The sequence below is a fragment of the Carya illinoinensis genome, chromosome 7 (genome assembly GCF_018687715.1).
Source record: "Carya illinoinensis cultivar Pawnee chromosome 7, C.illinoinensisPawnee_v1, whole genome shotgun sequence".
NCBI classification, from domain to species: domain Eukaryota; kingdom Viridiplantae; phylum Streptophyta; class Magnoliopsida; order Fagales; family Juglandaceae; genus Carya; species Carya illinoinensis.
The window spans coordinates 43,957,009-43,975,371 of NC_056758.1; the positions used below are offsets into that span (position 1 = coordinate 43,957,009).

General features: G+C 38.8%; 1 protein-coding gene across 5 annotated transcripts; it reads right to left on the minus strand.

Moving 5' to 3' along the window:
- Positions 1-119: 119 nt before the first annotated feature.
- On the minus strand, positions 120-10,713 carry LOC122315481 (autophagy-related protein 3-like). 5 transcript variants are annotated; one of them, XR_006244038.1, is made up of 8 exons: positions 10,386-10,713; positions 10,123-10,289; positions 9,638-9,723; positions 8,008-8,059; positions 7,773-7,838; positions 6,732-6,852; positions 1,998-3,577; positions 120-405 (listed from the first exon to the last, which is right to left on the minus strand). XR_006244038.1 is itself a non-coding variant. In XM_043131400.1 (7 exons), the coding sequence occupies exons 2-7, from the start codon at positions 10,252-10,254 to the stop codon at positions 6,849-6,851; spliced, it is 411 nt and encodes a 136-aa protein (XP_042987334.1). In that variant the 5' UTR covers positions 10,255-10,289; positions 10,386-10,713; the 3' UTR covers positions 6,394-6,848. The 5 variants fall into 5 exon arrangements, 2 of the variants coding, with proteins under 2 accessions (XP_042987334.1, XP_042987335.1); XR_006244037.1 differs by lacking the exon at positions 1,998-3,577 and adding an exon at positions 7,162-7,232; XR_006244039.1 differs by lacking the exon at positions 1,998-3,577.
- Between the last annotated feature and the right edge of the window lie 7,650 nt (positions 10,714-18,363).

Below are 18,363 nucleotides of genomic sequence, written 5' to 3' on the forward strand. Positions count from 1 at the left end.
GGTGGTTGGTGTATTTTTGGGCAGAGTATGGTTCTAATTTTGTATAGATTATTCTATGATTTTGGACAAATTACAATATAATTTTGGACATATATTGTTATCATTACAATCAATCAACAGAATGCAAAGTAAACAATTACGGTATAAACATGTTTTTGTAAGTAACATTCAAAGTTACATTCCAAGATGTCTTACAAATATTACAACATTACAAATGACCTAATATCCATATCTTAGCACTGACTGACATACATTATTGTTTTTCAAATACAAAATAATTACAGCACAAATCACAACAAAATAATTTCCAATCTAGCTTGGTCTTGAGTTTATTTGCCTTTCATATTGGTAGGTTGGCATATGTGTTTTCTTCCCTATTCCCCATCAAGCTCTATACCAAGATCCCTATTCAGAGAGAAAAACCAACATCATATTAAGGACATATAAACCATCTCGATATATTTAAGTACAAGAGGAAAAATCAGCACAAAAGTATAAAACAAATACCCATGAACCAACCATCTTGATATATTTAAGAAGATCTATGTCAAGAAGTGGAATTTTGGAATTTAAAATTCTATTTTTATTTAAGTTTTTAATTCCAGTATCCGGAAAAGAAGTATCCAAGCCATTGGAAGTACATTAATTAAACACTATCCAAGCCAAGCCATTGGAAGTACATCGGTTAAATGTGCTATGAGCCAATTATGTAAGGTATAGTAAGTGCATCAATACGCCAGAAGAGCTTCAGTGCAGATTTAGGACTAAATTAGTGATAAGAGCAGTCTACAATCAACTAAGTGGTCTACATTCAAACCAAAGTTATTCATTAAAAATTGAGATGTAGGAAATAGTTTGGTTCCCGAAGGGTAGTTACTTTGAAAGCTAAAACCAAAACAGGATCATCAAGAATTGAGATGTAGGAAATAGTTTCTCCAAAGCCACTTTAGCTACGCTGTCCAAAACTACTAAACAAAGTACCATGGCACCTATAACATCACAAACAACACACTTCCCTTCAAGTTTTGATATAAAATGATTATCGCATCCCCATTCATCATACTAATGCAATTTGAACAATCATTTATTTTATACCCTATTAATCATAATGAAACTTTAGATCAACTCTACCAGAAATATAGCAAAAGTACCTCAAAAATGATTTCTCCAATTACCCCTGAGAACTCCTCTCAGTGTGATGTGCATTATATGGTGAACCATAATTGCTATTGCCATATTTTTGAAAGTCAAAGACGCTCCAAAAGATAAAGAGTTTAAAATAAAAATAAATCTTATTAATGTTTTTGTTTTGAGAATAGCAAATCAAAACAAAGAAGACTAACCTACAAACGTGACCAACACCTTCAACATTCACTGTGAAATCTACAATGAACTGCAAAATGTCATCCACACAGTCCAAAATAAATATACCCATTTCAAAAGATGACATGCCTAAAAACTAGAAATTATGATGCAGAAGAATAAAAAAATTATCAGGAGTTGGAAATTACAACAAACCAAACCTTTGCACCCATCATAACTTCTCATTATCTTCTCTAATAATATTTAAGAACTCCAACAATGCCCAAAACCTTATCATAATGGCATATGAACGTAGGTACATTCTTTCTCATTCTTGCAAAATGTCTAATGTTTACATTTCAAAATATTCTCTGAGATAGAACCCATCGTTCTTTGTTAAGGAATTGATCGATATTTACAACCAACAAAATACAATCAACTAGTAAACGGATTTACAACCAATAAAATACAATCATATCCTTCTCAATTAATTTTTTGCAGTTTTATTTATTTATTTAAGAACTACAACAATACCCAAAGCAAACTTAAGCATCAACACACAACACAGCAGACAACCCTAAGCTCCAATATCTTCAAAACCCACCTCACAGAATCACAAAACCCCAAGCCTCCCTTCCACATGGTCGTACCCAACCAGAAATCCTAAAAATAAGAAAGAAGATCTAGAAATTTACCTGCAGACGAAATTGAAGGGTACCCAACCAAGAAGAAGAAAGATGAAGCTGTGAAGAGATTCTGGGCAGAGAGGAGAACATAGACAAGGTGGGAAATCGGACGAGGTGAGGGGAAATCGAAAGATGAAACTGTGAAGAGATTCGGTGGACTAAGGGCTAAGTGCCGCGGTGGGGGTTGGGGGAGAGTGCAGATGAAGCTTTGTTTCGTATAGAAAATGGGTGAAATGAAATTTGATAGGGAACGCACAGCTGCAGGGGCAAATTGGTCAATTTACTAGACCACATCATGTGTGCAATGGATGCACCGAAACAATGGCTCTTCCATAGATTAATTCCGAAACAAAGGCCAACGGCCTGATGGCATGAAGCCCCACCTCCAAAAGTGAGGTTGGGGGTTCGATCCCCTCTCCAAATCTCCATATCAATAAAAAAAAAAAAAAAAATTCTTTTGGTATAAAAAAAATTTAATATATCATATAAAGTTATATCAATTTATAAATTTATTTTTCTGAAATAGCCGTAGCATTTCTAATTACAACTTATATAAATCACATTAGACCCCTCCACTTCCAAATGTAAAAACCAAGTGCAATTCTAAATCCAACGGTGACATTCTTCATCTGAGTACTTCTACAAATTACATTTTTATCTCATAGTGTAAAATGTGACACTTTAATAACTATTATACCATCCTTTATTTTTTTAAAGAAAAAAAATTAAAAAGTTGATGCACAATGCAATCTCATAGTGAGGTAAGAGTGGAAGCAAGTATAGCTTGTAAAATTTTCCATCACTATTTGGATTTGACAACCCGACCTCTTTTTCTACTTTCATTTTCTAATTTTAAAATAAATTGATAGTAGATCTTACCGCATCATCACCACTTCACTTATAAGACTGTACATTCATTGCATACACACAAGTAATATTATATACAGTCTTAAAATGTATAAGCGTCACGCAATCGTTTTGAAAAAAAAAATGAGATCTATTATTAAAAAATTTAATTATTTTTTATATAAATCTTATATTTATTCATTTTTTTCAAAAAGATTACGTAACACGTGCACAATACACGACTACAAATATCATTTCTCAATTATAATAACATCTTATCAACCATAAAATCCATCCGCCCAATTTTTTTTTTTTGTAGGAAAAGCGGGTTTAGATATTAGAAGTTATCCAAAAATTCTATTGGAGAGAATTCCACTTTCCACTAATAATAAAAAAAGGCATGCAACTGACATATGCCTACATTGTGGCCTGTTACCAGCTGACAATTTCCCCACACGTAGATCAAATCATGACAATAAACACGTACGAGAGGGCGGGCGGGCGGGGGAGGTGCTTATTACGACATATAAGGTGATTTCCTCCGTTTTAGCATACAGGAACTTCACAACACTACTTACAATACAAATTCAACAACTGCTCAGTCTAGCATAAGTTATTAAATTAAAAGTTTCATTTGGATGTCATTTACAAAGGATGAGGATGTTGTATAGTTGAACGATTGTAGATACTAAGGAGTAAGGATATGTTGCTTGGTTTTTTCACGAAATCTGTAGCTTCCCCATCTGCCAAAACAAATAGTTGCCACATTACAAGCATTGATAACGACACATTTAACTAATAAGAAGTAACAAAATTACATAGTGCTGGATATATCCAAGAGGAAAATTCTAGAAACCACACATTCATCCCTACTTTGACGAGGTGCCATTACCTATCAACATTTACATTTCTTCTTTAAAAAAATAAACGATGATCCAATAGTCATAAAAATGCCACATTTTACATAATAGAATGTAGATGGGATGTAGTATGGTTTGTAGTATTATTTAATAAATAAAAATTCTTAATCTTGTTGATAAGCACTAGGTGGCCTAATTTGAGGAGAGTATTACATCCTTGCATCTGGTGGGTACCACACATACTCCGCCATAAGAAACGAATACAACTAGGATCAACTCGCCACTAATAGGGTTGCAAGCCTTAGGGGTGGGCAGCGGGGCCCCGTTACCCGCTGCCCCGCCCCGTTCGCCCCGTCCCCGCATAGTGCGGGGCGGGGCATCCGCACCGTCAGGGCCGGGCCCCCCGGCCCGTAAGCTATAACCCCAGCGGGGGCGGGGGACGGGGACGGATCCCTCCCGGTCCGTTTTTCCCCTGCCCCGTTACGTATCATATATAATATATATATAATATATAACCATCTTAGATAAACCAAATCCGTAACCCAAACAACATAATCCTAACAATCTAGAAACCATAATGTTGCGAAAAACATCACTTACCTTGGGTTGAATCAGTCCAAGTAGGCTACGGCAGAAAGGGGTGAGTGGTGAGTAGTGGCACCATGCGGTGAAACTTGTTGGATCACAGTGGTTTGAATGGAGGGCAAGTAGCGGCTCGGCTTGATGGCAAGATCAAAGCAGTGGGTGAGAAACAGAGAGGGAAACGGACAGAAAGAGAGGCGGGTAGAGAGGACTTACCGGTGGCTTCGTTCGACGTCGTGAGCAACGGTGTGGCAAGTGACGTTCTCGAAGCGGAAGGGCGGGCTGATGAAGAAGGTTCGCGAACTCGCCGTGCTCTGCGACGTGGAACTCGCGAACTCGCCGTGCTCTGCGACCCCGAAACCCATACCCAGAAAGTTTCTCCCGAGTCCCTCCCCTCCCCTCCTCCCTCTGCCACGCCGGACGCACGCCGTCCCTCCTCCCTCTGCCACGCCGTCCCTCCTCTCTCTGCCACGCCGGACGCACGCCCAGAAGGGGGGTGCGGGGGGCCGGACGGACTGCCCCCCCACCCCGTACCCCGTCATGCGGGACGGGGTACCCCGTCCCCCGCCTCCGGATTTTGCCCATCCGCCCCATGCGGGGGCGGGGGGCGGGGGGGTGCCTACCCCGCACCGTATGGTGCGGGTAGCACCCCTAGCAAGCCTTCTAACAGCAAACAGAATAAAATATCATGACACAGGAACCGGATGAGCTTGTTAAGAATATCATCCCAATGTAGTCATTCCAATGGAAGATATTAGATGCCACATATAGAAGGCTATAGTTGATATAAGAAGCATTAGTTACCAATAAGTAAAAGGAATGGCAGCTGTAAGACTAAATGCTAATGCAGGGTCTTACTAAATTGACCCTCAAATACGGATGTTTGGACTGGTTTATGGATTGAGGATGCAGACCCAGAAATATAGCTAAAAGGTGAGGGCTTTAGGTGTCTTCTAGTCAAAAACTGTCCGCAAATTAGAGAAGTCAAAAGAAAGAAGAGGGAAATTGGAATCAATCAAGAAAAAGTACATAGGGAACTAAGGGATCCGACCTCGGGTTTTTAGGCATCATTTCCAATAGAAGATGCACGATACACATCGCAGCAGAACGTGCTTTTAATACCTTCTTCATTATCTTCAGTATATAATTTGATAGACAACATGGCATGCGTGCACAAGCATACTTGGACACCAAAAAAGACCAGTTGGACTAGTCAATGAATTACAGGATCTACGACAAAATTAAAACACCCACCAAAACTGACCCAAACACAACGAAAACAAAATAAAGCCCAAAACACATTGAAAACCAACTGACCAGAAGAACTGCAAGAACGAAATTATGGGTAAGGACCTATGTAAAGGAGAAGTAAGGCAGCATTTACTTCTCATCGGTTGCTTGAGTTGCCAACATCAAAGTCCATAGTGTAATCATACTCGATGGTTGGAATTACAGAGGCCACAAATTTCAAGAATAAGAAAAGGTACCTACGGTGAGAGAGAGAAATATATTAAAAACAAACGAATACAAAAACTGGGAAGATTGAGAGCCGAAACATACATGAATGGCAAGCTAAAATCGACATGCATTAACTTGGAAAAAAGAATGGGTTGGAAACTGAGAATCTACACGTTTAACAAACAGCTTCTTAACTACCCGCCCTATAAAATGTCACATTCTCTTGTCTACATGCATTTCAATGCACTGGCAAGAATTATCATGAGAAAATGAGCATCCGAATCTCCTTTCCTCAATTAACCATTCGTGTGCAAACATCCTTGTGAACTTAATTGCAATGAATCATATTACAGGATTCAAAATACTATTCCCTTAACGTTAGTATTATTACAGTTATTCCTTATAACTGCCATTACCTTATTGGTGTTTGAAATTTTATACAAGTTCAACTTGATGGGCATCAAGGTAAAGTTAAAATTTGAAGTTTTCCCTTTTCACATAAAAATAACTTATGGAAAAAAAAGTAATAAATATCACTTGTTTGGGATGGAGGGAATGATATTAAATCTAATTGCTTTGGTAGGCTGCACAATGGGTTAGCTTCAGCCCTCTCTTGAACTCACCAACCTTGGCTGAAAGTAGGAGTTGATCTTAGTTTGAAAGATGCAAATACTAAACTAAAGCTGTTTGAGTTGATACACTTAGTAATGAACTGAAGAAGCAAGGATATTAGTCATGGAATGTTGAATCAGGGAGCTACGAGCTCATGATTGACACGATAACAGGAGCAAGGTCAAGGTCCAGAATTCTTATTTCTTAATGCTCGACTAAAGAAACTAGAGTGGTACGGTGTTAGGTCATGAGTAGTTTAATAATAGTTGGCTCAACTTGTCTGCATGAATTTTGTGATAGAACTCACAGACAATCCTAATTTCCAGAAGAATGGACCAATCAAAATTTTCAATGAGTCAGTGACCGATAGAAAGAGGAACTGAACTTGTCAACTTCTGGCTCAACCCCACGTGACATTAGAACATCGATAATTTTTTTCATCAAGGCTCCATGTCGATATGGATGAACAGATTCCCAGGCAAGTGAGAATGATCTTCAATGGTTACCTGTCATTAATGAATTAGAACATTTACTTCTCCATAAGTAATTGAATTAGAATAGTTACATATTGCTAGCAGTCACACAAAGGAAAATTAAACATAAAAGATAGTGATACAAAAGCATATACTTTGGCGGAAGAGAAATTTAGGAAAGCAATTCATGTCAAGTGATTTCGAACAACATTGTAATGACATGTGGCCAAAATCATGATAAGTAAGACATTCTATTTTTGAAACAGTACCACTACAGGGATGATGAAGAAGCAATTGAATGACTAATAAAAAAAAGATGAAGAAGCAATCGGATGAGCATACTTTTCAGAAGCATAAGAATAATATTGAGACTTCTCAATCGACTTATCCCGACAGCATCCGCAACTACGACCCTAGTCAAACGATAACTGAAATTACAATCTTTTTTTTTTATAAATAATATAAATTTTTATTAATCAAGTAATAAGGCATAGCTCAATTACAAAAGGAGTATTCAAGAGAGAGCACCTAATTATAGGTTAGGAACTAGAAAAGGAGCAAGAAAATCATGAAAACTAGCCACATTAAGAACAATAGCAGAGGCCCGAAGAAATAAAGTACGGAAAATGACTAATATAAAAGCAGAATATGGACTAAAATGAGATATAAACACCAAAACTTCTACCAAAAACACTTGTTTCCGAACCAAAAGTCCTTAGATAACAAGATCCAATAGGTTCAGTGTCTGGCTTCCAAAGAGGATTTTTCTGCTCTAAACATGTAATGGCTGCAACATTTAGATCGCTTGGAAAACCACTCATAGAGTATGAAGAAATAGTTGAAAAGTTCCAGCAATTTAGACCTCCAAGGTATATCATTTGGTAGACATAAAGATAAGACTCTAAAGCATTTATTAAAATAAACAAACAAACAATGCCAATGTCATATCCCACCGTTTTGTGTGCATGGTCTTGACTAACATCTTCAAGTACAAGTTCAGGCTGCAAAAGCATCTTTGACTGTCACAAAAACACCTAAAAGCAATTATGAGGCTAAATAATCACGTGGAAAGACAAAAAGTTAATTCTATTCTGGTAGTCACAAGCCAAAATAAAATTCAATGGGCCATGTTTACACTACTCAGTATACAACACACATAAGCTACAAAGATAAATAACAGAGACAAACCTCGTCATATCCAGTAAGCCATACTCTAGGCGTTTGATAATATTTATCATACCTGAAAAATAAGGACACAGGACGTCAAGACCAACTAGGTTTCAGGTGTGCAAATATTATTTTCTAGAACGAAATTTTAATTCCTTAAAGAAGAGCATGTTCCTATCCATAAAATGATTTGCCTGCCAAAAGAAATCTACTAAAGGATGGCTTACGATCATCGGGGTTCTGAAAAGTATGTAATCAGATGATTGTTAACAATATTTTAACTTTACCTTCATTTCTGAAGTAACATTCCATGGAATTGTGTTCTTTTTCTTTATCTCTATAGTTGGGTGTTTCCTATTGTACACTTCCTATGTAATTGGGTTGCGCTGCACCACGCTTTGAATAAAATTTCCTTATCAAACACTTCCTGAAAATCCTAACCTTTGTATATCTATGTCCAGAAACAACTTTTTTTTAAAGCTTTGTGCATAAACATTAAAAAAAAAAAAAAAAAAAACCAAATTTTTAGTAGGAATTTGCAAAAGGCGGTTGAAAATAATTTCATTTTTCATCCAAAATGAGTAAGTTTGAAGTCTTTGTATATATGTTTTGCCCATGACCTAATGGTGTTTTCAGTTGCTCAAATTTCTCAAACAAAATACAATTAAGCAAGTTGTCATACCCCATTTTGATAAGTGATAAGGGTAAGTGGTGTATGAGATCTCACATTGTTTAGAAATGACAAGTTCTTGCTCTTTATAGTATTCTAATGGGGCTCCAGTTATATCATTGACTAGTCTTTTTGAAGTATAGACCATAGGGGTTGGGCTTTCCATTGGGGTGTTACAAATAGTATTAGATCTTATCTTAATCAGAAATGTGGAACTTGAGCCGTGTCATCTATAATAGACTGGTCTGGCGAGGACATCGGAAATATAAAAGGGGAGATTGTGATACCCCATTCTGATAAGGGTAGGTGGTGTATGGGATCCAACATTGATTGGGAAGAAGTTCTTGCTCTTTATAATGTTTTAATGAGACTACAATTGTATTATTAACAAGTCCTTTTAGAGTATAGGTCATGAGACTTAAACCTTCCATTTGAGCATCACACAAGTACTTCATGAGTTCCAAGAACTGTCTAATTTGACAGCAAACACAAGTAGAATTTAGGTGTTTTTGTCCTTTTCATATATATATACTTTTTAATTTTTTGAAGAGTTTTAGCTCGCTTAAAAAGGCCAAAAAGGTCTATACTTTAGTTTAAAGGGACACTGCCAGTAAGATATTTGGATACTCCTCTAATCTCTGGGAAGAGTTTTTGTCAGGATTGGTGGCTAATTGATGAACTCATGGATATCCAAGCATTTATATTCATAGGTAGATTAGCATTTCTGCAACATGTATTACAAACCCCCCCCCCCCCCCCCCCCCCCCCCCCCCTTTTTTTGATTGGCAAAACAGACAGCACAAAACATTTTTTAATTAGTGCATTCAAGTATACCAGAGCAAAATTTCAATTTTTTCTCTAGGCTAGAATGATGACACAGCTTCTGGTGCCAATAAATAAGATGACCGATGTCCCATAAACATTGAAATATAAAGTCCAATATGAAAGAAAAAGCAACTTTATTTAAAAGTTTTATCTTACATGATGCTCATGTCATAAGTGCGGGTTCGAAGAATATTATCCTCATCAAGTTCCTGAGCCACAAGATATGTAGACTGAAGTGTCGCCTGCATTGGGCATAGACATATAAACCAAGACGATTTGAACTCACCTAATTAATTTCCAATTCTATAGGAATAAGAAAAAAACACTTATTTATAGTCACCACGCTACATAAGTACCACATGAAACATTTATTTGTGGTCATCAAGTTACTGCTTGCAACACATGAAATTATCAAAACTGTTCATGTAGAACACATCATGCAGTACTTCCTATATTAATTTTCTAAGAGACAACGCTAGAGCCTGTTCCATCACTCTAATGAACCTCACAATTTAGAAAAACAATTTCAAACTCCCATGAAAAAGGTCAACAATTAAAATGTGTAGCATTTTTTGATGAAAAAACAAGGGGTGCAAATCTTAACAGGCGATTACAAAATAGTTTAAATAACAACAACTTACAGGATCCGTTTCAATAAGGTTATCAGGTTCATCATACTCAACCATGTCTGAAATATCTTCTTCCTCCTCACCCCCAAAGTATGAGGGAATTGATTGAATAGGATTTTTCTGACTGATTTCTAGGGTCTCCATGGAAGGCAAGTCATCATCCTCGTCATGTTTATTTTCTAAAACATGAAAAAAAAAAAAAAAAAAAAAATCAAGGCAAAGATCAAAAGGGTACGCTTAGGTCAAAAAATTTCTAGCCCTAATTAGAAACACACCTTTTGGTTTCCCATGAGTTGCCAGCCAACCATCGTTATCTTCACTATCAAGTAGCACTTCACCTCCAACAGCTTTATATTCTTCTTCTACAGACGCAACCCTTTGCAGACAAGGAACTGAAAAGGAGGTTTAAAATTCCCAACGAATCAGGATACTAAAATTTAGGAAGTGAAAAAGTGAAGAGAAAATGGATGAATTCAGTAAAGTGACACATAATATTTGCGTAAGAAATGAAAAGAAAAGTTGCTCTTCTTCTGTTTTCAAAATTCGTTAAACAAAACCAGGTTCTCTTGCCGAGTAGTTGTGTTACTGTCAAAGTTTTAGTAGAAGTACCTCTTGAGGTATTTTCTTCTCATTAAAACATCAATAGTTCATGGGTTACGAAGATAAGATTTGGATTCAATTTGAATCTCCACTAACTACTTGACTTTATCCTATCTAAATATATACAAGTTTAATTTAAATACAAGGAAACTATTAGAAAACATATCTTATTAGGAGACTGCCGCATCTTAAGTAAAGAAAACCCTAGTTTCCTTTGATACCCTTTCTCAAATTGATGCTAGTGAGTCAACTAGTACCCTTTTGCTAACTAGATATTGTTGCCATTGTCGAGTCAAAGCTTTGGTGAAAATATCAGCTACTTGGTGTTCAGTTGGCACATGAGGGAGAATGATAGCTTTAGATTCATAGGCATCTCAGATATAGTGACAATCAACCTCGATGTGCTTCGTACATTCATGAAAAACTGGATTGACTACAATTTGAATGTCACTTGTATTATCACCATGAAGAGGCATGGGATGTGTTTGTGCTATAAAGGAAATCATGTAGCTATAACCAACTTGATTTCCTTTGACTAAATCAAATGCAATTTATCCTCAGTAAATATGCTATCCAATATTTTAGGAACCGCTTACGCTATTTGAATGTTTTTCATTATTTAAACTTGTAACTGCAATATCATGTAAAGTCCTTATATATACAGGACGTTCTCATATCAATGGATATAAGATTTTCCGCATCTTCTATATGGTATCACAGCCACAGTCCTCTAACGAGATTTTTTTTTTCCATGGCCACATCGCCTGAGTCTGCTTCTGAGTCTGTAACTGTCAATCACGTTGAGTCTATTGGCAATGGTGACACTCACCTTGTTGCCATCAATGCCGGCTCCCAGCTTCCTCTAAAGCTCACCCCTTCCAACTTTCCTTCATGGCGTGCCCAACTGATGTCCTTGCTCATTGGTTACGATCTCCAAGGCTATCTTGACGGCACAATTGTTTGTCCGTCATCGATGCTTCCCAGCACCTCCTCTGCTGGATCATCTTCTCCAGGTGTTCCTAATCCAGCTTTTTGGCGTTGGTTCAGGCAAGATAAGCTGCTCCTTCACGCTATTCTTGCCTCTGTTTCTGAACCAGTAATGCCACTCATCGCTGCCTCATCCACTTCTCGTGATGCATGGTCTAAATTGCAACGATTGTATGCAAATCGTTCACGTACCCGTGTCATGCAGCTTAAGGAGGAATTGACTCTCATTCAACGAGAGTCTCGCTCGGTCTCGGAGTATCTTTATGCAATTAAGGTTCTCGTTGATGAGCTTGCTGTGATTGACTCTCCCGTCTCAGCAGATGACATTACACTTTATGTCCTCAATGGCCTAGGTCCTGAATTCTGTAATATTGCAGCACCTATTCGGGCACGTGAAACTTCTCTTACATTTGAAGAACTTCACGACATGCTAGTGGGTCATGAAAACTATTTGAAACGTATTGAAGCCTCCCACTCAACTTTCGTTGCTACTGCAAACTCAACTCAGCGTCGCCCTGCTGTTTCCAAGACCAACCGCAATCAACGCTACACCACTGGTTTCTCTGGTCAGCAACGCAACAACTCTGGTCGTTATGGTCGTAGAGAGCGGTCTGGTAAGCCTCACATTGTTTGCCAATTATGTGACAAAGTGGGACACTCGGCAAAGACCTGTCGCTCAATTTCCAGTGAGAAAACTGTAAACTGTGCCACTACCAGCGGGTCCAATGACAAGAAATGGCTCGTGGATTCAGCTGCGTCTCATAATATTACCTCTGATCTTGCAAATTTATCTATTCACTCGGAGTATGATGGCACGGATGAGGTCGTCATCGGCGATGGTTCAGGTTTGAGAGTCACACATGTTGGCTCTATGACTTTTCCCTCCTCCTCAAACACGTTTACCTTAACTAATACTCTTTGTGTTCCTAATATCCACAAGAATTTGATTTCGGTTCACAATTTCACTTGCTCTAATAATGTTTTTCTAGAGTTTCACCCATTTCATTTCTTTGTGAAGGATCGGAGCACGGGGGCCACTCTTCTTCGCGGTAAATGTCAGGACGGTGTTTATCCAATGCCAATGGCTTCTCCCGCTACCAAGTCCTCTGTTTTAGCACTGGTTGGTGAAAGAACAACGACTGATATTTGGCATAAACGACTTGGGCATCCGTCGAATAAAATGGTTGATCTGGTTATTCATCAATTTTCTCTTCCCGTTGTGAAGACTTGTAATTCTTTATCCTCTCTTTGTACCGCTTGTCAATGCAATAAAAGTCATAAATTACCTTTTTCTTCCACCTCTCTTATTAGTACTCATCCTCTTGAATACATCTATACAGATCTTTGGGGACCTACGGCTTCCACGTCGCTTGATGGGTTTCGGTTTTATGCATTGTTTGTTGATCATTTTACCAAATATTCTTGGTTGTTTCCAATCCGTCGAAAAAGTGATGTCCCTTCCATTTTCAGTCAGTTAAAAGGGTTACTTGAAAAACAATTTGACTTTAAAATCAAGCACTTATACTCGGATAATGGAGGGGAATATCATGGTCTTCGACAATATCTTTCCTCTAATTCCATCAGTTGGCTAACCACCGCTCCTCATACACCTCAACAGAATGGTACAAGTGAACGACGCCATCGTCACATTGTCGAAACCGGCTTAACTCTATTGAGTCAAGCAACTCTTCCTCCCTCTTATTGGTCTTATGCATTTCAGGCAGCCGTTTATTTAATAAACCATATGCCAACTACTATTTTAAACAACAAGAGTCCATTTGAGTGCTTATTTGGTCGTCTACCTAATTACAAAAAATTGCGAATTTTTGGTTGCCAGTGTTATCCATGGCTAAAACCTTATTCCACTAGTAAACTACAACCAAAATCAAAGCCATGTCTCTTCTTAGGATATTCGAACTCACAAAATGCCTATAAGTGTATGGACCTTGATACCTCTCGCATCTACTTGTCTCGGCATGTGGTCTTTGATGAGTGCATTTTTCCTTTCTCTGCCCAGGTCACTATGCCATCTTTGTCAGCTGCAGGTGCCAACACAGAAGCTCTTGCAATCCCAGCGGTGCCTCCCATTGGATTGACACCTTCCTCTCCTGCTACCGTGGCGAACAGCACTCCTGCAGCTCCGACTACTTTTCCTCAATCATCCTCTTCACCTGCACAACCTAGACCTACAGAAATACCTCAACCCGAAACAATTGCAACTCTAACCCAGCCTACTCGTACCCATACCATGACCACCAGATCTATGAATAATATTCATAAACCCAAACACATTTATCTAGCCACAAAACATCCCCTTCCTCAACCTATAGAGCCCACGTGTGTGTCTCAAGCCTTGAAGGATCCTAAGTGGCGACATGCTATGTCAGAGGAGTTCACGGCTTTAGTTAAACATGGCACTTGGGAGCTTGTTCCACCAAACTCAACCATGAAACCCGTGGGATGCAAATGGGTTTTCCAAATTAAACGAAATCCTGATGGTAGTATTTCTCGCTACAAAGCGAGGTTGGTAGCCAAAGGATTTCATCAACGGCATGGTTTTGATTATAATGAGACGTTCAGCCCAGTTGTGAAACCGGTGACCATCCGAGCTGTCCTATCCATTGTTGTCCAGAAAAATTGGCCCCTTCGTCAACTGGACGTTAATAACGCATTTTTGCATGGCCAACTTGAGGAGGATGTCTTCATGATTCAACCTCCGGGTTTTGTTGATCCTAATCTACCTTCTCATGTTTGCAGGTTAAAGAAGTCTTTATATGGCTTAAAACAAGCACCCCGTGCTTGGTATCAAGAATTGAGTACTTGTCTTCTTCAGTTGGGATTTCAGCAGTCCAAATCGGACTCCTCTTTATTTATCTACAATTGTGATGGAGTTACACTATTTTTTCTAATTTATGTGGATGATCTTTTACTCACTGGCAGTGACTCTACTATTATTTCTAGAATGGTTGCACAGCTCGGTCGTCGTTTTTCTCTGAAGGATCTTGGACCATTAAATTTTTTTCTTGGTATCGAAGTCATTTCAGTAAAGCAAGGGTTGTTCTTATCCCAGCAAAAATATATCCGGGATCTTCTTGCTCGCACAAAAATGGATGGTGCCAAGGCAGTGATGACTCCACTTGCAACGAAGGATTCACTTCAGCTTCATGATGGATCTTCTCCTACGGATCCAACTGAGTATCGCCGAGTTATAGGAGCTCTCCAATATCTATCCTTTACTAGACCGGACATCGCTTTCCCAGTCAACAAGTTGGCTCAATTTATGCATAAACCATCTCAGTTGCATTGGACTGCTGCCAAACCTGTTTTGCGATACTTGAAGGGCACACTTAATCATGGTATACTCCTCAAGCGAACTGGCAATCTCACTCTTCAAGGGTTCTCTAATGCAGATTGGGCAGGTGATAAGGACAATAGATCTTCCACCTCTGCATACCTTATTTTTCTGGGTGAATGCCCCATCTCCTGGAGCACACGAAAACAGCGTGCGGTAGCCAGATCTTCCACCGAGGCAGAGTACCGGGCTCTTGCTTCAGCTACCTCCGAACTCATTTGGATTCGTTCGTTGTTTCATGAGCTTGGTATTCCTATACTTAAGCCTCCACATCTATTTTGTGACAATATTGGTGCTACTCAGCTAAGTCTTAATCTTGTAATGCATTCACGAATGAAGCATATTGCCATTGATCTTCATTTCGTTAGAGATCTGGTCTCCAAAGGAATGCTACACGTCTCTCATGTCAGTACCCACGATCAGCTTGCAGATCTTCTAACCAAAGCTCTGTCACGACAGAAATTTCTGAACCTGTGCAACAAGATTGGCTTATCTGATGGCACGCCCATCTTGAGGGGGCGTATAAAGGAAATCATGTAGCTATAACCAACTTGATTTCCTTTGACTAAATCAAATGCAATTTATCCTCTGTAAATATGCTATCCAATATTTTAGGAACCGCTTACGCTATTTGAATGTTTTTCATTATTTAAACTTGTAACTGCAATATCATGTAAAGTCCTTATATATACAGGACGTTCTCATATCAATGGATATAAGATTTTCCGCATCTTCTATATGTGCAAACCCGAGTTCTAAAAGAATACCAGCAACCACATGATTTCTGAACATGCAGTAGACATTGCCCTATTCAGCCTCTGTAGATGACTTAGATACACAATCTTGCTTCTTACACTTCCAAGAGATAAGCGAATCCCCAAGGAAGACACACCATCCAGTAGTAGAATATCGAGAGTCTGGATTGTCAGCCCAATCTGCATCACTATAGACAGTCAAGTGAAGAGAAGAACCCTTAGGAAAAAAACAATCCACAATTAGGAGTCCCAAGTAGATAACGAATAATCCGATGAACAGCTACCAAATGGAGATGTCGAGGTGAATCCATAAACTTACTAACAGTGTGGACAACATAAGAGATATCAAGGCGCGTGATGGTGAGATAAATCAAGCTGCCAACTAACTTACGATATAAGATAGGATCTGGGAGTAGTTCGCCTTCATCTTTTCTATACTTAACATTCACCTCTAGAGGAATATCAACTGGAGTAGTATCTTCCAATCTCCCTAATTGAATTAAGTCTTGAATATACTTGTGTTGATTGAGAAATAAACCATGTGGCTGAGACCGAACTTCCAACCCTAGAAAGTAGGTAAGATCCCCAAGATCCTTCATGTGAAACACATTATGAAGATGTTGTTGAAGTTTTTGAATCAATGGTCCATCCAAGCTAGAAATGATAATATCATCTACATAAACCAACAAAAATACTACTCCAGCATCGCCATTGTGCAAAAATAAGAAAGCATTGTACTTACTTTGCTTAAAAGAAAACCCTAACAAAATATTACGAAATTTCTCAAATCAAGCTCAAGGAGCTTGTTTAAGACCATACAACGACTTCTTCAATTTACATATAGCCATAGGGAAGGAAATAGGCATACTAGATGGGAGCTTCATGTAGATATCTTCTTTTAGATCGCCATGCAAGAAAGTATTCTTAACATCCATATGATGTAATTGCCAAGATTTAGAAGTAGCAAGGGCAAGTAACAAGCGAACAGTAGTCATCTTGGCAACCGAAGTAAAGGTCTCATCATAATCTATGCCATACTTTGGAATTAATTATATGCTTGGCACATTACGCTGGTATCATCTTTTTCAATGAAATAGAAGAATCTTTTTCACTTCCATTTTGCTCTTTGTTTTCTTCTTGCTCGACTGCAAGTTTCTATTATCTTACATGGTATCTAGAAGCCACTGAGAGCACAGTTTTAATGGTCGAAGCTAGCCCCAATTCTTCTGAAACACATTCAAACATTAATTCCAACACCTTATCTCCCTACCTGAACCTTAATGATCCAACCAATCCATTTTGTCTAGACCACGGCGACAATCCTGCTATTACCCTTGTTGCCGATCTTCTCACCACCGACAATTATGCCACTTGGTCTTGTGCCATGCGCCGTGCGCTTCGAGCAAAAAACAAGTTCGGCTTCATTACAGGTTCTCTCACCCAACCCACTAACCCCAATGACCCTTTGCTTGAACCCTGGGAGCGATGCAACGACATGGTCGTCTCCTGGCTTCAAAATTCCATCAGCCTCTCTCTTCAATCCAGTGTTCTCTTTGTTGATAATGCTAGACATATGGCTGGATCTTCAAGAACGCTTCTCTCAACAAAATGGTCCCCGCATTTACCAACTCAAGAAGGCATTGGTTGCTCTTCTTCAAGAGCATGACTCGGTAAGCATCTATTATGGCAAGTTAAAAGCTCTCTGGGATGAACTCTCTATATATGATCCTATACTTGTTTGCAATTGTGGCACAATGAAAACATTACTTGACCGATACCAAAGAGACTGTGTCCTTCAGTTTTTAATGGATTTCCATGAATCTTACTCACCAATCCGAGACCAAATCATGTTAATGGACCCCATTTCCCCTGTTGCAAAGGTTTTCCCTTGTACAACAACAAGAAAGACATCATCAAATGACTTCAAATGGTCCTTCCTCTAAAACCGTGGCTATGGCAGTTAAGAAACTTTACACTCTTTCTAAATTTTCTCCCAAACCCACCACTTCCTCCAAGAAAGATCGCCACTATTGCAGCCATTGCAAACTTTCAGGCCATTATTTGGAAACTTGTTTTAAACTTGGCAATGCCGAGCCTCCCCTTTGCTCACATTGTCATGTAACTAGACACACAATAGAGAAGTGCTATAAACTGCATGGCTACCCCCTGACCACAAGTTTCACACCAAGCAGAAGCAACCCCCTGGTTTTCTTGCCAACTAGAGTACTTTTTCTCCTACTACTGACTCTAAAGATGTTGGTGATGACAAAGTTGGTTTGACCAAGCTCCAATATCAGCAGCTCCTTGCTTTGCTCCAACCTCAGGTTCTCCACTTGCTGCTTCTGCTATTCACTCGAGCACCCCACCTAAATCCTCCCCTCACATAGCCTCTTGTTCCAAGATGTCTGGTATATTTAATTTTTCGTCTACACACACACAACACATACAAAATAATTCTTCTCCAAGCTGGATAATAGATACGGGTGCTACAAATCATATGGTAGCACCACATTTTTACCTCAATAACTTCCATTGTTTCATACTCTGTCAAACTTTCAA